At 35.2% G+C, this 24,555-nt stretch overlaps 1 protein-coding gene across 1 annotated transcript; it reads right to left on the minus strand.

The window, feature by feature from the left end:
* Nucleotides 1-671: 671 nt before the first annotated feature.
* Nucleotides 672-13,081, minus strand: LOC125213933 (pentatricopeptide repeat-containing protein At4g04790, mitochondrial-like). Its single transcript, XM_048114732.1, has 16 exons — nucleotides 12,559-13,081; nucleotides 12,435-12,482; nucleotides 11,529-12,149; nucleotides 10,610-10,789; nucleotides 9,819-9,883; nucleotides 9,139-9,246; nucleotides 8,876-8,989; nucleotides 5,894-5,989; nucleotides 5,724-5,819; nucleotides 4,966-5,085; nucleotides 3,958-4,062; nucleotides 3,612-3,776; nucleotides 3,405-3,532; nucleotides 2,562-2,640; nucleotides 1,757-1,974; nucleotides 672-1,041 (listed from the first exon to the last, which is right to left on the minus strand). The coding sequence occupies exons 1-16, from the start codon at nucleotides 12,923-12,925 to the stop codon at nucleotides 843-845; spliced, it is 2,709 nt and encodes a 902-aa protein (XP_047970689.1). The 5' UTR covers nucleotides 12,926-13,081; the 3' UTR covers nucleotides 672-842.
* Between the last annotated feature and the right edge of the window lie 11,474 nt (nucleotides 13,082-24,555).

Here is a 24,555-nt window from a genome sequence, read left to right on the forward strand (position 1 = left end):
GATTTTCTAATGTTCATCAACAAACACTCGTTGACACTCTGACAGATACACAGTATCTAAGAGCATTCAAAGTGCCGCATAAAACTTCTCACCCAATCTCTTGTTTATAGCTCAAGCTTCGCCTCTCATCTTCTCAACTCTTCTTCTCTTTGACGGTTACCACTTCCGGTTGAAGTTTGTTACTCCACGTGACATGTCTCTCTCCCTTGCTCCTTTTCTTCATCTTCTCTTCGAGCTATAACAGGAATATCGGATGGTGACAGAGCTGGCAGAGGTTTGAAGCTCATGCTTTGAGTGAGAGCCTTCATGGTTGCTAACTCCTTTTCAACGGAAATACACATTTGACGAGTAACATTTATCTTCCATTTTACTCCTTCCGTTCCATAGTAGTAGAGTCGTTTTGCCATTTTGGTACGTTCCATAATAGTAGAGTCATTTCTTTTTTTTAGTAAAAGTCCATATTTCTTCACACTTACTTTGTCCTCTCTTACTTTATTCTCTCTTCATCTCTATACATTTTTCCTTTTCTATTTCATTCTTTCTTTACTTAACTTACTTAACACAATTTTTCTTAATCTTGGTACCGAAAAGAAATAACTCTACTACTATGGAACATAAGAGAGGAGTACAATTTAGACATCAGAAGACTAAACGCAGCAAGTACAAGGACCTATCAATCAAGAAACGCAATTTATAAATATGCACTCGTGCAGATTTATTATTTCATTATACTACTCTAGATTCTACTTTTCTGTGGTTAAATACACTGGAAATTTAGAAGAATACAAAGGACTACATGTTTACAATTGGTGTGCCTGGTTACTCTGTTTTTGGCTTCTACACTAAATAATAGACTTCGCCTTTGTTGCCACGAGTGCCTTCTTTTTCTTTGTCCCTTTCTTTCTAACGAACTCTGCTTTCCCATACGTTTCTTGGCACGCTTTGATGACACAGCCGACATGGGCATCAGATTGTGGTATCTTGTTCAGTAGTTTCTCTGCCGACTTTGTATCACCTGAAGCCAAAAGAGCCTGATACATCCTGCACAAAGTTGAACAACATGTTGGAATGAGAGGGTGCAGTTTTCATGCTCTTTACAACTGAATAGCCTAACCCGGACCTATCATCTCCCGAAACATACCCCAACCTTTCATGGTGCTAACACAGATGTTGCAGTTTGCAACATTGCAGATTGCCTTAACAATAACATGATGAAAGTTTTGTGTCTACTCGTACATTCTTTTTAACAACGGAGATATTAATACGACTCACTGACTAAATGACATGACAAGTACCAATACATAAACCCATATCTAAAGGGGGAGCCCTAAAGAAGGCTCTTTAGAGTCAAATTCTTTCATGGAAAAATATTGATTGATAATAATCTGAGAGTCACCACACTTGGGCGAATCGCAATCTTTCTGCACCCACAACTTAGAAAACCTTCTCCAAATCATATAACATGATACAGACACAAGTTTTACATCTCCAATGAAATTTTAAAAAGGAATCATTAATCTGTTTGAGTGGAGCTAAAACTACAAACTTTTTGAAAGTTCTCATTAAGGAAATAAACAACAAGGTGCCTTGAAAAAGCATTTTAGATAAATGCAACAGCGAGAAAAAAAGAACGAGAAGAGAATATCCAGTTGTCAGGCAAATAAGATTTTAAAGTAACAATTAAAATCAACTTAATCAAACCATAACCCGGAAAATTTTGAAAAGTCGAGAACTTAAAGAAGCCACGCAATTTTACCTTACGAAGCTGAGAACATTGTATGGCAGGCCAGCCCTCTCATATTCTTTCCAGATTAAGAAGGAACTCTTTGTATCTTTTGCACTAGTGCAAGCACTGAGGAGAAAATCCAGACTTTTCCGTGAAGGGCGAACACAAACTTCTTCCTTGACAGCTTCAAGCAAATTGAGACCAAACTGCATCTCTGTTGGTTCATGCTCCGCGTATAGACAAAAGACCTACTCCATAATAAAGCTAAATAGTATAAGGCTACATGCAATTCAGAAAGAGGTTAACCTTTAAGAAATGAGGAAACTTCTGGAATTGATTACCTTAGCCAGAAATTTTGCTTTTCAGGATTCCTCTTTTAGTTTATATTTTTTTTTGGTTACCTTTTATTTCCTAAAGGACCATTTACTATGAGTGATATGATAGATACATAAAACATAGGTTTGAGTATTTGAAGGATAAGATGGTCAAATAAATTAAAACTCATCAATCCATCAAAAAATAAATGGTAGATTAACTTGGATTAAGTTTATCTATTCATCGTATTACTCAAAGCAAACACCCTTAAGTGTTATTCGCCATGTAAGCCTATCTTCAAGTACAAAAGGTCTCCCAGTGGTTATGGGAACAACTTCTATCAAATATGAACTGATGCATGAATTTCTAATATATCCTTAGGCAACATCAATGTTTTATTTTTGTTCTTTTTGGTAATATTATATCTATTGATTTCTCCTATACAAAAGTTCGAGCAATGTATGAGTAGCACCAAGCAAGGTATGTAGTCGTATTAGTTCCGTGTCAGATAAAACAATACCTCATCAAACAGAACTTCCAGCGCAACTTCAGCATCAATGAACTTATCCTTTAGTTGCTTCAGCAAATCAACAGTGGATCTAAAACAAGCAAAAGCAACTATAATAAAAAAAAGTTCCCAGGAAAAAATAAGAGTTAATCGCATCTTACTGGCTTACAATAATTTTAAAATCTTCACAACAAAAACCAAACCATATTATTTTTCCAATTTATAAGACCGATCAATCATATTGAATCTAACATGGCTATAGGAGAATAATCCTGGACTAGCCGGCCGGTCAAATTGGATCTAACATGGCCACTTGGAATGCAGTTTTATATTTGCATATAATATCATGAATTTACAAATGATTCTGATTTTAAACATGACTTTTCTACTAATTGTATATAATCACATTGAGTACACAAAATTTGGTAATTATGAATGATCAACAGATCATAACATAACATCAAAAAACTAAACATCATAAAATCAAATATTCACAATTTTTAACTGGTGTCGCAGTTGGAAAAATTTGTAAAATTGAGAATATAATACAGAACCAATTTAAAAGTCATGTTGAAAACCAAAATAGCGTGCAAACTTCATGATATTTTATGCAATTTATGAGACTGTTAAATGAAGTGGCTGGTGGGCTTGTTCACGTGTATTTTTCCAATTGCCATGCCAGCTTTAACTTCGACCAACTTCAATGTTGTAAATTGCACAAATTATAAAGATCAATTTTGGCGCAAGAAATTAAAAGTCATGTTTTAAACTTGAAAAGTTGTGAAAGTCATGTGTGTAATTGCAATTGACCAAAAGCAATAAATATATGAAAACAATCAATTAGACAATGAGGACCTCAAATTCTCTTGTCGAACACAATGTGAAATGACCCTGAAGCAGGCATCAACCCAATGGGGCGAATCATTCAATTCCTCGAGTAACTCCAACACTTTGTTCACCTGTCCTTCAGACTGATAATGTTCCTGTAAGAGATCAGAAGCATTTATTTCCAAGCATTCATCATTATATGGCTGTTTATCCAAACATGCAGAACTAACTTACAATGAGACATTTAATTGCTCTGGGATCTAAATCACAATTGTCTCCCTTCATTTTTTCATATAACTCAAGGGCATCAGATAACTTCCCGTTTGAAGCAAGAGCTCCAACAAGCACACTGTTGATTACTTTCAAGTATTTTGCTGGTATATTATTGCCCGATGCAACCTGTATGTATGTCAATGATATTACATTATAGCAACAAAAGGTTCACTCTTGTACTGATTGCACAGAGCTGAGAGCCCGGACACTTCTCAATTATTGATTCATTTTGAAGGCAAAGAGCAACGTCTACAGGAAAGATCTCATCTCGAAAGCTCAAACAGAGATTTGAGGAGATAATGCGTACCTCTCTAGCATATTCGAAATTTCCATAGGATGCATATGCATTTATAAGGGCCATGAAAACCTGCTTTGTTGGTGTGATTCCTGATTTACTCATCTCATCATAATACTACAATGAGGTCAACACAGAAAAAATCAGGACAGGACTCTTCGAGATCTGTAAATCATGCTAATAAGAGCAGGGTATATGTCGATAATAGATGCATTTCCCAACAAAAAACCACATAAATCAGAGCATTCACAGTTGTAAATCATGCTAATAACAGCAAGAGTTACATTCAATATATAGACAAATTTCCCAAAGAACCCAAAGAAAGGGCCACTCAAACCAGAGTTGGCTTTGTGTTGGTAGATTTTTCTTTGAACACACTAAATAAAAATAAAGTTTTCATTGACAAAGGAGGTGCTTGGTATGATGAAATGGATTGTGATTCTTGTGAAGAGAAGTGGAATAAAGGTGGGAGTGGAATGGATAATCGCATGGATTGATAAAGGAATGACTATGCCTAATCCAGTGGGAATGATGACTCCTAATAAAGAGTTATACCAAGCAAAGGAATGGAACAAAGGTAGGAGTCACTGTTCTATTCCCTCTTCCATTCCAACATACCAAGCACCTCCTAAATTCATAAATTCATGCACGGTCGCTAAACATATTGGGACTTCTAGTACAGCTCACTTGATAGAATATTAGAATGTAAGAGATGCCACTCTAATGGATTACCCCATAGTCAAAACTAAAAACTAGAAATTAAATGCATGACATAGGAAACACTTCCAATTTAAAAACATCCAACATGCTACAACTCTTGTCAAACAGAGCCTAGGAGTAAAGCCATATAATTTCAACACGGAAGAAATGCAATAGTATTTGATCTGAAGAACTGAAGTTCCAGAATTCCAGTATCCAACCCTTAGTTTACAAGGGGCCATGAGCAAGGAATTTCTATCCCAATAGAGTGTAGCTTATTGCTATACCAGTCAACAAGAACAAACAAAAGCTATAGACAACCTTAGCTATATCTTTCTCATGCTGTGTGTTGGCAATGAGATAGCTGTAAGTAATAGCATCAGGTTTCACGCCTGCATCTTCCATTTGTTTGAGAACATTATGGGCACTTTGAACATTTTTCTGCAAGACCCAGCAAACAGAGAATGTTAATAAAAACGTTTACAATAAGAAGCAGACACCACCATCACTAACAGCTAGCTATACATAAATAAAACTCCATATAGGCACTCCATATTTTTTTGTGGATTAGAATTTATGTAAGAAACTGAACTCACATGCAATTTCACAAGTCATCTTGTGTAGGTTCATGAAAAACATCAGTACCTAGCATTCTACAAATAGTTACCTAATATGAGGCAGAAAAATTACAACATATTTATAATCTAGCAACTTCTTCTAAATCTTCATCTGGCCCTAACCACTGAACTAAGAATTGTAAAAACAAGCAAAAATTTTAGTATATAGTTCACAATCACGTTCTTGACCTTTGTAGCCAACCTAGGAGAACTTTAACGTAAATAACTCTTTAGTATGTGATGTCCCAAGGTCTGTATACCATAATCGAATTGGGCCATTCACCACCTTAAAAGACCTCATGAGGGGGAGGGTTATCCACACCAATGTATATGAGACATGATCATCACCGAGTCAATGTGGGACGAGATTTAGAGGTTTAACATGCATGTTTTTGAGAAAACTTCGACACCACATTGCAAGAATAAGAACAAATTGTTAGTGCAATCAAGAACTTGAGCTACCTCACGGAAATATCCAGCTAGTATCACGTTGTACATGCCAGTTGTTGGTGTTGAGTCCTTTTTACAATCATCGATCAGTCCATATGCTCCTTCAAACTGCGGTAAAATGAAAAGTTAAAACATGTAGCTCATGCTACAAATTAGGTTGATATCCTAAACCATGGACTAACATCTTTCATCTTCACACATAGAAGTATCATTCTCCTGAATGTCTCATTTTTTCGTTCCAGATTATGGTTAGATATCCTCGAATATATCTGATGGACCTGGGAATTGAAAGAAACCATATCAAATACTGAATATCATCACAAACCAAGAAGTCCAAGTTAACATGATACACATGTGCAACATATTACACAACTAACACAAGGAAAAGGGGGAGTTTCATGATTATCAAAATTAGTATGATTCCTGAATGAGTCCTTGATCAGGGAAATGTTCATCATACTCTTCCCCACATCATCAAACTTAAGACTTTTCATGAAAAATTGGCGATCAACTTTTACAGGACGTCCTTTTATTATAATATTTTGATTACATGTAAGAACATTCGTAGATTGTACTTCATGAAATTGATAAATCAATGTAGTTAAAATAGACCCCACCAAAAATACTTTGATGTTGGGATTAAGAAGTTGAAAATGAGATAATTGACATTGATTTAGGGATCTGGCCCACAAGGCCAGTTATATGATGTTACACTATAGACCTCAGTCAGCTCATTTTCTTTCAAACGATTGATAGTGCAACATAACCACAGTTATCCAATAAGCTAAGATACCTCATTTACGCCATGCTATCATACATATACCTCATATGATATCAAACTGATACATATATGTAGTTTGTATGTTACATCTTCCAGAAACAATAATCTCTTGATCACTTCCAGTTCAAGCCTTAAGGTTCATATGATCTCTCCCTTTACAAGCCAAATGCTACATCTAATACTAATAACACCACATATGGCATAATGTCAATAATGTTAATACACTACAAGATAAAAACACTGATATATACATAAATTCTGAGAATAATTACTTCTTATCATCATAAGCTTCATTTTAAATTGAACATGATAGAAACAATGTCTTAGCAGTTAAACCAAAATCCAAATTAAATGGGCTCCAATTTTTCAAGGTTCTTGATCAAAATTTAGAATCAACTGTGGTGGCACCGAATTCAGTGAAGGGTGAAAACAAGGATGTGCAGAATGGCATTTCATGTACTGACATGAGTGGATTTCTCTGTGTAAAACCTAGTTCAAATATTTTTAAAAATCTTTGACATACCAGCTCATCATGGTATGAACAGAATCTGATCAAAGAAATCTTAAGATAAATTGAAAATATATACAATAATGGGAACCAACTGAATTTGATATTAAAAACATCATTTGTAGAAAGTGGTAGCCAGATCAGTTTAAATTTGACTTACGATCTTATTTGAGTTAACAGTCGATGACTCAAACAATGGGGTGATTGGTAGTGTAATAGAATCTGGAAACTTCTCTTCATAATTTACAAAGTGAACTATAGGAGTTATTAGCTTCTAACAAGATACACTTTTGCAGTATGCTTATATGTCAGATACTCAGACTAAACTTCCACTTTGCAGTATTTGCATGTTTTACTCTCTCATTACCACCAAAACAAAAAACAAATGCTAGGAAACGTTTGATGCTGAATCAACCAAAGTAGTAATTGGCTTTGCCGGACTAATTGCAATGCACTCATATACAGCAGATACTCCTTTCAACTTTATCCAAACATTTGAGGCTGAACTAACCAAAGTAGTAGTTAGCTTTGCAGGACTAATTAAAGACTCATACAGCATATACTCCTTTCAGCTTTATCCAATGTCTTCTTCTTGTTGCTGTTATTTATGTTTTTCGTACATCAATATTTGCATGATCTTACTTCCTCCGTCTTCCATTATGTGTCCCAGGTTTCCATTTTGGTTCGTCCCATATTAATTGTCCCACTTCATTTTTACCATTTTTGAGTTAAAGTGGAGAGAGTAAAGTAAGAGATAATGAAGTACTCCCTCTGCCCCCATTAAATATGAAACATTTGTTTTTCAAGGGTTGTTTTGTGAGTTAATGAAGAGAGCGTAAAGTAATAGAAGTATAAAAAGTAGAGAAGATGTTGTTTCTATTTTAGGAAACGTTTTATTTATAATGAGATAACCCAAAAAATGAAAACGTTTCGTTTTTAATGAGACAGAGAGATAAGAAAGAGAGAATTAAGAGATAGGGAATGAAGTAGCAGAGGATTAAAGTTTTGTTTAAATCTAAAAAAGGAAATCGATCACTTGTGGTGGTACAATTCGAAATGAAAAGTTGATCACTTGTGGTGGGACGGAGGGAGTATATAAATGCAGGACCCACATTCCACCAATTTTTTCAACCCACTTTCTATACATTTCTTAAAGCTCGTGCCGTCAAAGTGGGACACATATTGGGGGGCTAGAGGGAGTATGTTGTATATAAAACTTATCATACTAACATAATAATAATAGTAGGCCAATTTGGTAACTAACTTAGTACCATATATAGCTTCTTTGAGAAGTATCTCTACCTCATAAATTCAATGATTCCAACCAAATAGCAAAGAATCTACTCCCTCTATTCCCGTTGAGTCATTTTTCCATTACGGGAAGTTCCCTCATAATTGAGTCATTTCCATATATAGCAACTTTTTTCTCTTTCTTACTTTACTCTCTCTACTTTATTCACTTTCTACTTTATTCTCTTTCTTACTTTTTTATCAATTTATTTAACACACTCATCATCCATTTTATAAACTCCGTGCCGAAAAGTTTCGCCTCAACTATGAGGGAACGGAGGGAGTATGTCATACACAATTAAACAAAATAGTGCATGAAATAGATCAATAGAGATGTAAATGGAATCATGTGTATATATAAAGAATTTGGGTTCCCCTGAAAGAGCAAGAGCAGATGAAGAGTACAGAAGTGAGCATATCCAGATACTTAACATCTACAGGACCAGGATCTAAGTGCGTACTTGTTGAGATTCTGAAATACATAAGACATGAAGTTTGATGCTTTTAACTCTTCATTAAATAATAAATTATGAATCATTATCATGATTTGGTGCAAGGATTATATTTAAGAGAAAATTTACATACCAGGTTAAATTCACAGCTACGATCACAAGCATCTAATATAGAATGAATTGTGTCCAATGATAAAGAAACACCATATCCAAGTGCCTCGTCAACTACATCAAGCGCCTCGTGTACCTGAAAATCATTTATAGTACATCATACAAGTTAAAAAAGTATAACATCGACATTAGGACAAAATCAAGAATAAGCATGGCCAAGTTAAGTTTGAGTTTATTTCCTGGTAGAGAACCGTATAATTGAAATAACTTTCGAGTCATACACACCTTAAAAAACTTGCAACTATATGCAATAAGCTTTTCATATTGCACTGAAGTAGGCAACACCCCAATCTTAGTATGCAAAGCTCGGAACTTTCTGATGATACTTTCAACCTTTAACAACAAACAGAAGGCAACTTAGACAATAGAAAAAAATAAAATTTCAGTATGATATCCCAGACCACACTCACAAGGTGTATCACAGCCAATTAAACTACAGTAAACCAAACCATATCCCCCATACCAACAAGAGGATGATGATCTGTATAATGGGGCACAAACTACCACATGAAGCACCAGAATAACTACACTAAATTGTGAAACGATTATCCGTTATGTTCCCATGTGCTTTGAAGAAAAATTCTCTACAGCGAACCAAGCAAGTTCTCAATCAATTTTTTGTAGTTTGGCTTATTCAAAATAAATAAGGTGGCATGGCAGACATGCAACCATCGGAGATGGTCTAGGTTCATGTGTGCACCTTCAAATGATAGAGAGAATATTTTAAAGTTTATCTTTAGAATCAAGTGAAACAAAAATATGCAAGCTCTCGTAGTAAGACCCTCAAACTTTGTGAAGATGTGAAGAGTTTGACATTTGATACTTCACACAATAGTTCCTTAAGATGTCTCCAAATCATGTACACTTGAGGGCTTTACCGGTAGCATTCATGAAAAGTTGCTCACCGCTAAGTTAGGCATGCTGATTGTGTATTCAAGGATGAGATTTGATATGTTTTCAGCTCCGATGTCTGCACTTGACCAAAAACTCCACAATTACAATAATCCGGGAGGCTAAAGCGCCAAGAGAACACCTCAAGTACAGGACAAACATAATATATTCACTGAATAATAGTGATACAATACTACCTAAAGAGTAGGAACTAGGAAAAGACATATTTTACACAATAGATACGAGTGTACACCCTAATAGCTAGTTTCTTCAAACCACTAGGAAATTAGAGATTACATAATGCTCACTACTACCTTCGTCTTTGAAAAATAGAAACTTTTGAAATGGCTTAGGTTTAATGCACAATTGGTAAAATAAGAAAGAAGAATTGGTAGAGTAAAAGAGATAGGGGGAGAAAAACGAGTAAAGTAAGAAAGATTAAGAGAAAAGTGGAAATAGAGTTAGTGGAATGTGGGGTCCACTTCCTAAAATAGAAAGTTTAGAAAGTTTATATTTTTAAGGGACAGCCCAAAATGGAAATAGTTTCTATTTTTAAGAGATGGGGGTAGTACATCCTACTCCTACCAAATATGATATTGATAAAAGTCATCTAGTCAAAAATATCATGACTAATCTCATACTGCGCACAAAAGAAGCCCTTAATTGCAAAATTTTCGAGCTAAATGAAGACAGACTCCAGATAAAGATGGAATTCCAGAGTTAGAGTTTGAAAAATGTTATGCATTCTTAAACAAATTGGTCATAAATATTTCCTAATTGAAACCTCAATCTGCAGTATACTAACCACTTCCTTTCAGCACTGACAGAAATCTTTCTGCAAAAGGTTCCAGCAAAAACTTCCCCAAACCCCTGAAGATGCACTCTGAAACTGCAACTGATGTAACTTTAGATATGTCAAGAGTTTCCAATAGCATGAGAAACTCTTCTTTCCGGTCGCTTTCATACAATGCCAGCAACAAACCCTCTGGAAGATAATTGCAGCACTGCAGTTAGATATACATTAATATGGACAAGACCTTCACCAAAATTCCAATCAACACATAGACAACGGGCATCAGTTGGTTCCATTTCAGAATACCAACTCTGAATATGCATATACCAGCACATATTAAGAAAGTAAAAGAAAGCAAAGAAGCCATCAGAAGTGTCAAACCTCAAGAAGCAATAAATCTTAAAAGTGTATGTCTGTCAGGAAATAATCATAAGAATTAATCAAAATACAAACATATAAACAAAAGATGACAAATTGTGAAAGAAAATCAGTAATGAATGGATGGTCATCAGGAGATGGGGAAAAGATCATAAGGCTTAAAGACAGAACAAAACACACAGATATTGTTTGTATGCTTTGAAGGAGAAGAAACAAAGAGCAATGAGACATATATGTGTGTAGGTATCTCAACCTCCCGAATATAGTAATGTTTAATGGACTGGTCAAATGCCAATAGAATATAGGTTTGGACAGACAATGCACACCCTCAACTTTCAATTAAGGGGTGAAACCATTTCACAGAGCAGGAGAAGATCATGTATTAGCCATACATACTAAAGAAAAAAGACTGTCCCAAACTCAGAGATTGTGAAGAGCATGACCTTCACGTTACATTCCCCATTAATAATTAAGAACAAAAAAGTCAGACGAAGTATAAAAGGATAAAGGGAGAAACTACGCACTCTGTACTGTAAAGACTGAAGAAGCTTACCTCGGCGATAATAATTCTCATCACGTTCAGTTGCAATGGAAAGGCAAAGTTGTTGAAGTGTATAAACATCATCAACTCTCACCCGTAGTAGCATTTCATAATAAGTTAAGCGCGGAAGTGAATTGGGATTGTCTTCTCTAATTAGTTCGTGGAAGAAAAAGAACTCATCTGACATCTCAAAATCAATTAGATACATCAGGAACTGGCCATACGTTTTTTCTTCTATCCGAAAACCTGACTCTCTAACCCTTAAGAATAATTGATAGGCCTTATAAATCTCACGTAATGAAACATCTTCATCTGTGGTTTCTCTTGCCGTCTGTATGCATATCTTGATTAGCATATTTAATTCATCCAGGCCATTTTCTCGTCCTAACTTCCCAAACAAGGCAACAGTTTGATCTGACCCCAGTTTTGTGGCACACATTTTGACCAGGCGTTGGTAGCCAGGATCTTGTCCGTCCTTAAACACCCACTTCTGCTTCTTAACATGTGAGATTTCTTTCCTCCACTCTGAAGCGCAGTGGTTTGACAGATTATCCAACCATGGCATCACCGTAACACTTTTGACTTGCAGATACTCTTGGTCCTCATCATCATCCCAATTCAAGTCCATTTCATCTGCAGCCAAAAGAAATTTCAGCTTTCTGGCTAACACCAGAGGGAAATGAAATCTCTTAAGCTGATAAAATCGCCCCGTACTAGTAAAAGATGGTCCTCGGGAGTAAATGAAGTTAATAGAAGGACAAAAACATATTTCATGGAGTACAAAAAAAAACATCAAGTTGGAAAGGGGTAAACAGATGGCGCACATTTACATTTACATTTACATATCCATAGTCAGTATTAAGAGAAACCACCTGAAGTGCATTGTATATGACTAAAACTGAAAACCAACATCCTTACCATACAATACGCTGGATGCATGTGAAGCCAGTTGGTCCGCAGATTCATCTATGGCAAAAAAATAAAATATAGAAATTAGGTAAAAATAAAAATTGATGAATTGGCATAAAATAGTGCATATTACCGTCTTTATCTACGCAATCCGAGGTCAAGCTACCACAGACAATAGAGCCGAGAGAGGAATTGGGAACAGGTGAAGACGAAGAAGAAGAAGAAGAAGAAGGCGTATTAGGAAGTGGTGAAGAAGGCGGCGCTTTGAATTTGGCGAGAAGAAGGCGTTGGTGTGATTCATGTTTGGTGTTGTGAGAGGAGGGTTTGACGGATGAGATGTAGCCTTTGAGGCGAACGTCATCGGAGGAGGAGGGAGAAGATAAGTGTGCACGTCTCTTCCTCCTGGCGGCGGAGGTTTTAGTGCGGCTAAATGTTAGGGCGGCGGCGGCGGAGCGGAAGAGAGAGGCTAGGTTTTGAGTCCTTTGTAAAGTGCCATTCATTGCAGATTGAGCAGGCAGAGATGGACATGCCTGAGACAGTGAGACTGGATTTTGTTTCCCTCACTTTCTTTTGAATCATCTCTTAAACTATAACTGGAAATCCATGTGGGAACGAACTCACTCTTCTCACCAATTCACTCACCTCTCTATTGTACTCCATATTAAATCATTCAAATTTTATGCACCCAAATTTTAGCCGGATGCTCTTATGTTTAAAATTTTCATAGGTCTAATTAGGTTAATAACTAAAAAATATTATAATTAAACTAATAACTATCTTAAATTGATAACTAACAAATGTCAACACAAGGACATTTGTATATCAACAAAATTTAGTTTTGACATAGGCATGTCTTGTGTTGATATGTATATTTACATGTCAACGGAAGACATACGTATGTCAACTACATTTAGTCAACATACAAATGTCTTCGTATTAACATCTATAACTAAGATTGTTGAAATAATTGTCAGTTGGAGTATCAATTTAGTGCAAAATGTTCGAGATTTAAAATGTCAATACGTGATGTAGAATTATTACAATACCAAAATATGTATTCCCTCCGTCCCTTTATAGCTGAGTCGTATTTCTTTTGCTTTGGGGCAGTATGATGATATAGAGAAAAAAAAAAGTTAGGAAAATAAACTTCGAATCTTATTCAATTTAAATGTGCCATTAAACAAGTTGTTAGAAGGTTGACATTTTCCTTGTTTCGAAGCTGGAAAAGAAGTTAGGAATATACCTTGGATTCTATTTCTACTCAAATCTAGTGTAGCAATGTTATGGTTCACACATTGCTTTAAATAGGGGAGCTGGGAAGACTAAACCTTATTGGATGGCCATGTTTGGTTGGCGGGAAAGTAAAGTTGGCAAGGAAAATGATTCCTGAGAAAATGAATCCCGGAAATATGATTCCTAGTAACTTTACTTTCCTGTATTTAGAAAATATCAAGATTTTAAATTTATATTTAATCTAAACACCAAACTAAAAATATACTTATTATTTTTTTATTTATAAAAAAGAATAATATTATAAATTTTTTAATAAATTATTAATTATAAATAATAATTATTATATTATTATACTTATTATTATGATGGATAGTTTAAACATGGAGTATCCATCATAATATATAATAATATAATTATAATTATAGTTACTTGCAGTATTATACTCATTTATTATAAAAATAAATATAATAATTATTATATTATAATTATAAATTTATGGATATTATAATTGAATAAATTTTATAAATTAAAATTGCACTATGAATTTATTGATTAATTATTAATTTATAAAATATAATAATTATTATTTATTATACAATTTATATTATATAATTATATTTTATTTATTAATTATTAATTACTATTATGAATTAATATAAAATATAGTTATAATTATGATAATTTTAATAATAGTTATTTATTATTGTGAAATTAAGTACTATGATTTATAATTTTAAATTATTTTTAAAATATTGTAATTAATAATAATAATAATAATAATAATAACAATAATAATAAAACTACACTATATTGTTTTAAAATGTAAGAATCCTAAAACTGGAAAAAAGAATATCTAAGAAAAGTTAGGATTCAGAATCCTGGAAAGTTGTACTAACTTTCCTTGTTCTCGGATTCTGATTACTTTCCCAGTTTGATTAAAAACCGAAACAAACACAAGAATTTAAAATTTAAGGAATCAGATTACTTTCCCAAACAGAATCATGGCAACCAAACATGGCCTATTGGATTTTTGTCTATTTGAAATGTGGAAGCATAAATATTTCTTAGGCCATCAGTAACTCAATCTTATCCCTCTCTCTCCCGAAACAATAGTCTTCTTTCTTCATTTTGGTTTGTCACATAAATGATAAAATTAGTACACTTTCATTTTTTTTTTAAGTTTCTCTCTCATTTGAGATGGATTATTCTTCACTAACAACACTTCAATAACTTTTTATTTATATTTTTTTCATACTTCCCCGATTTCTCATAACCTTACCGTCGTGAAAGTCCCTCATACTACATAATTTAAAAATTCTAAACCTACATTATGAACAATAAAATGAACTTCAATGCTGAAATGTATTGGTGTATGATCAAATTTCTTCAATAAGATTTTGGTGGAAGCTTGTTGGTCGCGTAGAGAAACATGTCGATTTAGAACTTCTCGAAATTGTTTGATGTTGTACTTATAGATGAAATTGAGTAGAAAAACAAAATATGAAAAACAAAATATGAGAAACATTTTCACATTCTATCTACTTAGTCCATTTTAAAATAATGTTCAACTTTGAAAATAGTTGTTCTCAAAAACTTATTACAAAATTGAATAAAAAAGTCATAGTAATTTACGGCTTTTCCTATGTAGATGGTCCTGCTCGTGTCGTATTTTTTTCTGTAGAAATCGTATATTTGCGATATCGCATCGTATCTAACTATCCAAGCTTATACAAGTGGTTAATGTGTTTCAATTTATTTCAAAATTAAATGGTTCCTTATATTTCAGAATTTCGTACAACATTTAGTTAAAAAGCAAATAATGAAACGAGTGTTTTTATCATAGAATAACAAGCATATTCTGGTATAATAAAACATAGTACATCCTAATATCACATTTGTTGTTTTTGGATTTTTCGTTCTATTACACAAGGGAGATAAAGCCATTAGTAGTAATGGTTTATATAAACTTCAATCATAACTTATTATAGCTATGATAATTAACTTCTCTAACATCTACCGTCGCTGCATGATTGTTTAGAAATTGCATTATATTTTATCACGAGATAGACCACTCCAATAACTAATAAGCAACATGGTATTAAGATCAAAACCAAATAAATCATCAACATTGCTAGTTTGTGTGATGCCAATGCCTAAAATATAAAGCCCTATTTATAGATTTCAATTTAAAGAATACTACGTACGAGTTAAAACTAATGAAAAACAAAATTAACGAGTGCAATATATATAGGACTTGTTGAGTTCAATATTTTAAGATATAATGGTTGAATTTATCACATATAATGATTATTTTTATTATAATAGTAACATTTTTGTTTTGGTGTCTGGTGCTCACATTTTATACGGTTTCATTAATGCGAATCATACATGGTTCATACTTCATAGTAATATATTCAATTTATTTGATATATTCTGTAGTGATTGTGAATAATAACATGTTAGCACACTTTTGACAAGATAGAAAAATTATATAGATCAGATAAGGATAAATACAACTTATGATAAAAAAATTATATTGAAATAAAATCAGGATAAATACATCTTATATTTGAGTTTATAGCTATGTAAAATTATGTGTGGGTCGGAAATCGTATTATCCATAATTATGATACGTGTATCAAGAACAAACACAAATTCTCCCATTAGTGCGAGATTTTCATGCGCGTGCCAATGTGCCATTCATTCTCATCAATTAGTAGGATTTATACTAGTAGTATTTATTACTCCTTCCGTGTCCTTGAAAATTTGTCACTTATTTTTATTTTCGTTTGTTCTAAAAAAAAATTCACCTTTCACTTTTTCCATTTTTGATAGTAGACCTCATATTCGACTAACTCATTTTCACTCAAATTTTATTAATATAAAACTAATATAAAAGTAAGACTTACGTATCACTAACTTTTTAATCCACTTTCTATTATATTTTTTAAAATTCATGTCAGGTTAGGTGGTGACAAATTATTAAGGACGGAGGGAGTATATTTATTAAATATTGATTACGATGATTATTTTATTAACTAAATGTACTAAATGCACGGTGCAATTAAGACTTAATTGATTAATTAAATGTGATATATTTTTAAGTTTAGGAAAAGGAAAATCGTGGAGTTTGATTTCTCATTTAACACGATTGGTTTAATATATTATTATTAGAGGGGTTGGCGAAACTGAGTACGTCGCGGGTATCTACACTCGATTTCGGCCAGATGTATTGTCCCGATTATCTTCCAGCACTATGTTGGGTAATCCTGATACATAAGTCGGGTATCCCACACCATACGCCGCCTCGACCCGAACCTACAATTATTTTTTTTAAATCTAATTTTTGCTGTGATTTGTAGTATATTTTATTTTATAACTTGCACACTTTCAAATTCCAATTCCAAACTTATGTGATCATTTAACATAATTTTATCAAATATAATATGCATAAAATTTGAGAATAAGGATTTATATTTTCCAGAAAAATGAAATATCCGCTTTATATTTCATGTTTCCACATGTAAATCCGTAATCCAAATTCAAAATATATACAATGTAAATCCAAATATCCAAAATTCAAATAGGCAAATATGATAGAAACCACTACTAAAAAATGGCTTGCTATTACATTAAATTGTCACATTTTATTCAAGGGTGAACTACGCAAATGATTCATAGACAATGCAATTTTGCACAAAAACCAAATCGAAGTTTATATAACTGTAAATTACTGATGATAATAATAATATATTATTAATTTATATGTTACTTTGTAGTATAAAAGTATTGATAAAATGTTTAACTACCGTAAAATAGCAATTCGTCAATTATGATATTAGTAGTATATTGAAGCACTAATTTCTTGAAAAAATAGAAAATTAAAAAAGTGCATAAAACAATTAAAAATAGTGATGGCAATTTTCCCACTAAAATACATAGGAATTAGAAATAGTGCTGGCGCTTACACCTTCTCGTCGGCACTTAATCTGAAGTTTAAACCCTATCTCTCTCTCAAGACTCTACACCTTCTCGTCGGGAAAAATATAGTAGAAGCATTAGATTACTCAGCAAAGGCGATGAATGTTCCGGTATTTTTATCATCCTTGCCCTAATTACAAATTGTTTTCTCTTTAATTCTCTACATTTTGTTGTGTAATTGAATATTTGAATCGTTCAATTCGTATATGAAATTTGTAGACTCAACAAGAAGACACACTATAGTCTTCCATTTCACTTCAGTATTTTATTGTTGTATACAAAGATCTAAAAGTTGTCTATGCTTATTTTATCACTCTAATATTTGCAGTTATTGTTTCTAAAGGATGAAGGCAACGTTGTTGATCAACAAAGGTTGACAATACCTAAAGGTAAAAAAGACAATTGGATAAAACATGCCCATACTCAACAATTGGTTTTATTTGATATTTGGTGAGTAAATACATAATTAATACAACCGCCAAGGATGGACGGCTCAGGGTGATTGGCGCACAGCGGAACAATAATTTTGGGAGCAACAGCGGCTAGAAGACGTGCATCGCCGTCAACAAATTGAAGAGCTTCAGAGGATGGCCGCCGAGGCTCGACAAGAGCGCCAAACGATGAGTGGCGATATCGTCTATCTTATTAGCGCATTCGACGACCTCAATGCCCGTTTCCCCCCTCCTCCTCAAGATTGAAGAAGTCAAGCTCAATGACTATAAATGAGCATTTGTATCATACTTTTGGATGTTTCAAGACAATTTCTTTTCATGTTTTCGACAATTTTTGTTACAGTTAAGTGTTTTCGGTGTTAGTTTTAATTTTTGTGTTTTGAAAATTTTCGCAGGTTCTGACCTCTCCGCGGCGACCGCCGCATGTGCTGCGGCAGTTTGCCACATACTCGTTGGAACATTTTGATGTCGCGTGGCGACCGCCGGACAGCCCGCGGCGGGCCGCCACCTGGGCGTATTTCTCCAGCGTAATTTTTTCAAAGATCTTCAACTTTCGCCCGGTCAGGCCTCAAAGCGAGAATTTTCTAGGTACGTTTTTTTTCAGTAGTCCACTCACGTCCCTACCAACTCTGCAAACTTATTTTACACTTTGTTGTACATAAGTTTGGGGGGATGAAGTGGTGGACCGTGAGTTTAGGATTTTTCTTTTTGCTTTAAGTTTTTGTTTTTGTTTTCAATAACCCCGTAGGTGAATTTTGTGTTCTAAAAAATGTTTTCTTGAATCCATGTCGTGAACTTAACATGAAGAACTTAGACGCATGCTTAGGGACACACTTTAGATTGAGTTGCCGATGATATTACATTCCATCTATGTTTAAGTGTGGCTTAACGTTTTGATTTGATGGTTTGGTGAAAAGGTGCATAATTAGTGAATTGCTTGTTCGCATTGAATCATGCTTATACCTTGTGAGGATTTGAGCCTATTATTTCATTCGTGTGATTTATCTGCATTCATGTATTTGTTTGTAAAACTTGCTCCTAGTCTTGCCTAAGTTTACATAGTGTTTAAGTTGATTTAGGAGGATGATTGGTCATCTTTTCTTAGCCTACTTTTATCCAAAATTTTGACCCTCTCAAAAATTCAAAATTTTTCCCTTTGGAGCCAAGTTTGAGCCTTTAAGCCTTTTCTTTGGAAGCCAAAATAATGGGGACAATTCCTTGGGTTAGTTAGTTTTTGCTATCTTATTTGTAAAGAAATTGGAGAGATAAGGGGAAAGTATAAAAGTAGTGTGCTTAATGTATAGAAAGTACAAGTTGTGAAATTGAGAAAGAATGCAAACATGTGCTTGGTCTTAGAAAAAGAAAGAAAGGATGTGTAAGAAAAAAAATATATATATATATGAAAGGTTGAAATAAAATATAGAAAGAAAATCAAAGGATTGAAAAGTGAGTTGGAGGAGATAAATGAAGTGTTAAAAGTGCCTTGGGTTTAGAAAAGTGGAGTTATCTTTACTCTACTTGGGATATTTTTATTTTTAGTCACTTTTTAGCCAAATATTCCTCACCTACCAAAGAGCCTACATTATAACCAAAGATAAAGACCTTTCGGACTTTTGAAGCTTAATCACATTTAGTAGAAGAGGGAGTAGACTTTGAGCAAGCCTATGGTAAACTTTGCATGATGTATGATTTGAGTGCTTATGTACACATTACCCTTATACACTTTGAGAGTGAGAGAACACTTCCCATCTTTGGAAGTTTGTCACATGCGAGGGCTTGAATTCAAGGTGTTCCACGAGTTAGTAATGAAAGTGCACTAATAAGCCTTACTTGATTTGATTGCGTTAATACATGTTTAAATTGTTCTTCCATCTTTTGAGGCAATTATGATGTCTAGTCCTTGTGCATTCCGTGCGTCTTTTGGTGTCTTTATTGTTTTGTTCGAGGACAAACAAAAATGTAAGTTTGGGGGAGTTGATACGCTCGGATTTGGTCCGTTTTTTATGTCAAAGTCACTCTACACGTCCATTATTTGCATATTTTGTCTATTTTGGTATTTTGACGTGTTTTGTGAGAAATGTGCATAATTGAGCCAAAAAAGGGAGCCAAAACGCCAAGTTTGGGAATCTGGAGTCAGACGGCGACCGGCGACCGCCGCGGATGTGTGCGGCGACCGCCGGCGCCCGGCGGGCAGATCAATGCAGCGGTCCACCTCGGAAAATTGTGCTTGGAAGAGAAGTCTCGTCTGGTGACCGCCGGAAGATTTGCGGCGGTCCGCCGCCGAGGGAACGGACTCTCTGGACTCCAACGCGGCGACCGCCGACAATGGTGCGGCGGCCCGCCGGAGAAAGGCGGCGAATCCGAGAAGCCCTAGATTTGCGCTCAGTTTTACCATATTTTGGAGATTTTTTCCTTCTACAACATGGCATGGCTTTCCCCTATAAATAAAGCCTCAAGCTTCATCAAAAAGAGAGAACTTCTAATTGCAAAATACTTCATAGAGATCAAGGCTTAGAGTCCTTCACTGGTGCAAGGAGTTGGAGCAAGATTTCAAGAACATCAAGAACGACAAGGATTCAACCCACGGGTTTTATTTGCTTTAGTTTTATGTTCAAATTGTCTTCCCTTCAATCTATGTTTTTAGCTTATTCAATTATGTGTAACTAAACTCATAGGATTCTAGGGATGTGTTAGTAACGACTTTGGTTATACAAGTTCCGTTTTCTATTTAATATCCGTTTTGTTTTTACTTTGTTTCTTCCCTAAGTTAATCTTGATGCTTCATGATTGAGTGACACAATCGTGTATGATTTAATATAACTTGTTTCATAACTGTGACAAAGTTCTAACGAGTTAGGTCCACTTAGTAGACACTACAGTTAGCTTCCTTTAAAACGGCACTGTTAATTGAGAGTGAGGACTTTTTAAGGGTCTTAGGAGCTTTTTGGAGTTACGTGTTAGGATTGACAACCCTAATCTTGTAATCAACGTTTGTTTCGCATGAGCATAATCTAGGTGACTCGTTCTATCAAAGTAATAACTGTGCTAGGGTATTGTAGTTGGAATTTTGTATAACCATAACTGTGAACACACATCCCTGGGATTCTCTTATCTCTATTGTCTTTCTCTTGATTTATCTGCTTTTAGTTGATCTATGCTCTTATTTGCTTTTAGTTTTTCAAAAGTTTTCAAAACCCAAATGTTTTTCCAAATAGTAATTGAGTCTCAGTAGAGGATAGACACTTTGTGTTCGTCTTCCCCGTGTTCGATATCCGGTACTGACCTTTAGCTATACTATATATACTTTGTATACTTGCAGGTTTATTTAGTGCTAATAAAAAGTGCATCAATAAGTCGGCGGCAAACTACGTGAAGATGACTAAGAAGCCGAACCCAAGACAAATCGAAGTTGTCCATGAAATGGGTTTTGACGGAATCTTGAACTACAATACTACAAATATTCTGGGGGCATTAGCACATGAATTTCGTCAGTGTTCAACAAATCTCAGTGCACGATCAAGTTCTCAGAAGATGAAAGCCTTCACATAGGCGAGGACGACGTTCATCTAACATTTGGGTTTCCAAATGTTTCGAATATGATTGAATGCTCGAGGGTGCAGAAAAACTTGACGTTCATTGAATTAATTGAGGCACGACTCAATAAGGGGTTATATATGTGCACCCTTAAAAGAACTGGAGGAGGAGATGCCGAAGGATGTCATCGGTGGTCCGATATTCAAGAAGATGTTTCTTATAATTATGGAGAATGTAGTGATTGAGATGTCGGATGATTCAATGTCCAAGTCAAAGATCCTTCACTTCATTGACGATGCAGATCAGATCAGGAACATGAACTGGTGTGGGTACTAGATTTGTGTCTTGGATTTTGTGTTCCACAAGTGTGGCATTCAGCGGGCCAATTGGTTTCCCAGTGGTAAGTATTAAATAATGTACTTTTACTGTATTATAATGCATTTTTATCAAAGTTGTCACATTACATGACATTATTCTTTTTTATTCTTTCCGTGCATGTATGTGGATGGGTTGTTCACTGCCGACGGAGAGTGATCCGTGCCTGACCAACCATTAAAGGTTGGAAAAGGGAAGCACTCCGACAACAACAACCAGAAGAATTGAAGCAAAAAAAATTTGGATCTGGAAACTTGGAGGGAGCCATAAACAAAGGAGAGTATCTGAGAGAGGATAAAAGGCGAAGGCAACAAGAAATGGTCGATGGGGACAAGGCTTAGCCGAGCAAAAATAGAACAAAATGTATACGTGGTAAGTTGTTGACTTTTAGTTCTCATATGACCACTTCTATTTTGGGTTGGGTCGACAATTTTAAGCAAATATTTGTCGAGTTGATGGAAGAAAATTGCTTCCGATTAGGGACCTAAGTAGGGAAGAAGCTACTTGGGTTGGTCGACAGTATAGTGCAAGTTGATGAGGAGATTGTTATGACCCTAACCCAAGCGAAGGAAGATGGAGAGGAATACACTCCATAGTGGATTGCTGAAATTGAAAAGATGATGCAACCATCTGACAAGAAGAAGATAGATAAGGACTTTGAAAGGTCCTTGTTCATACTAGGGGGCTTCGAGCCTGGAGCCTTTGGAACACCATTAGGTGACATGCCAGAGGGAAGTCGTAATGTGGATGCAGCCGGAAGGAGCGGCGAAGTCGAAAGAACTGATGGTGATGACGAAATGGTAATGAACTAACATATGGTCTCCACATCCACATTACCCAGGCTCGAAGCCTCCTGGTATGAACGAGGACATTTCAAAGTCCTCATCTATCTTCTTCTTCTTGTCATACGCTTGCATCATCATTTCAATTTTAGCAATCAACTGTGGAGTGTATTCCTCTCCATCTTCCTTTGCTTGGGTTAGGGTCATAACATTCTTCTCATCAGCTTGCACTATACTGTCGACCAACCCAAGTAGCTTCTTCCCTACTTGGGTCCCTAATCGGAAGCAATTTTTTTCCATCAACTTGACAAGTATTTGCTTAAAATTGTCGACCTAACCCAAAATTGAAGCGACCATATGAGAACTAAAAGTCAACCACTCGCCATGTATATTTTTTGTTCTATTTTTGCTTGGCTAAGCCCTGTCCCCATCGACCATTTCTTGTGGCCTCCGCCTTTTCTCCCCTCTCAGATACTCTCCTTTGTTTACGACTCCCTCCAAGTTCCCACATCCAAATTTTTTTAGCTTCAATTCTTTTGGTTGTTGTTTGATAAGAGAGAAAGATTGTAGACTATGACTTTGTGTGCGTGTGTGAAGATCTATTAAGACACACTAGTGTGTGGGTAGTCACTGTGTGCACAGAAAGAAAATAACAGGTTTCCTAGGTCCAGCAAATCCGCTAGATCACACGGTCTAGGAACTCGTTGGTCGTCGGAAAATCCTGGTCGTCGGACACACAGAGCACTCCTTCAAAAACCCTCAACCACTTTACTAAAACCTAGCACAGGGAAATAGGGATCGATCCCATAGAGATGGATGCGTAATAATCGTGCTCAAGGATTTGGTGATTGTTTTTGGGTTGGCTGCTGCCACACATTTTTTTGGGTTGAGGAAATTAAACTTAACTTGGGATTTTAAACTGCTACGCTAACAGCTAGATTTAGGCGAAACAACAAAAGCATGCACGGAAACTAAACCGAACAATCACTAGATCTAAGAAACTACTCTAATTACCTAGATCTGGGAAACAAACTGACGGTGGGGACCATAACTGAAAAAGCAGAGTACGGATGAAAAGCTGGAAAAACAACTAACTAAGGTACTAACTAACAACGACATCATCTTCTCCAACCAATTTGCGTAAAAAAAACTCAGAAGAAAGCAGCATGAGCGAAATCGAAACAGAGCAGACTGGATTTAAACAATTTTAATGAGTAACAATTAAGAACTAAACAGATCTACGGATGCTAGACGAAGTAAAACAGAAAGCAAGCAGAAAACTCAAAATCCATGCATAACTCGACTTCCCCTGTTCAGATCCAACCTCGAACGCTAAATCCACTCCGAATCCAAGCGTCCGACACAAACTCCAGCCAAAAGAAACATTTCATAACTTCAGATTTAACCAACAACCTCCGATCAACAATAACACCGCAGATCTACAGCCAAATTCCCAGATCGAGCACCAAAGAAACAAAAACAGAGATCAACATACAACTTGCCGAAATAAAAACTCTCAACAGCAGGATCAACGTAGATCAACACAAAATAACACAAATGTAACGAAAGCGAAAAAGTGCATAGATAATCAGTAACATCAACAACCAAATCGACTTTCAAAAGTGAAGTTCGAACGAAAAGAGAGTGCAAAAGAAACTGAAAATAAAGAGATTGTATCTTCGCCCTCACGCGGACGGTGTTACGATTGAAATTTTCTGAAGAATTGACCCCTTGAAACCGAAAACTACCCCAGAACTCCCATTTCCCAAGTGT

This window comes from Salvia hispanica, chromosome 3, assembly GCF_023119035.1.
Source record: "Salvia hispanica cultivar TCC Black 2014 chromosome 3, UniMelb_Shisp_WGS_1.0, whole genome shotgun sequence".
Classification (NCBI taxonomy): domain Eukaryota; kingdom Viridiplantae; phylum Streptophyta; class Magnoliopsida; order Lamiales; family Lamiaceae; genus Salvia; species Salvia hispanica.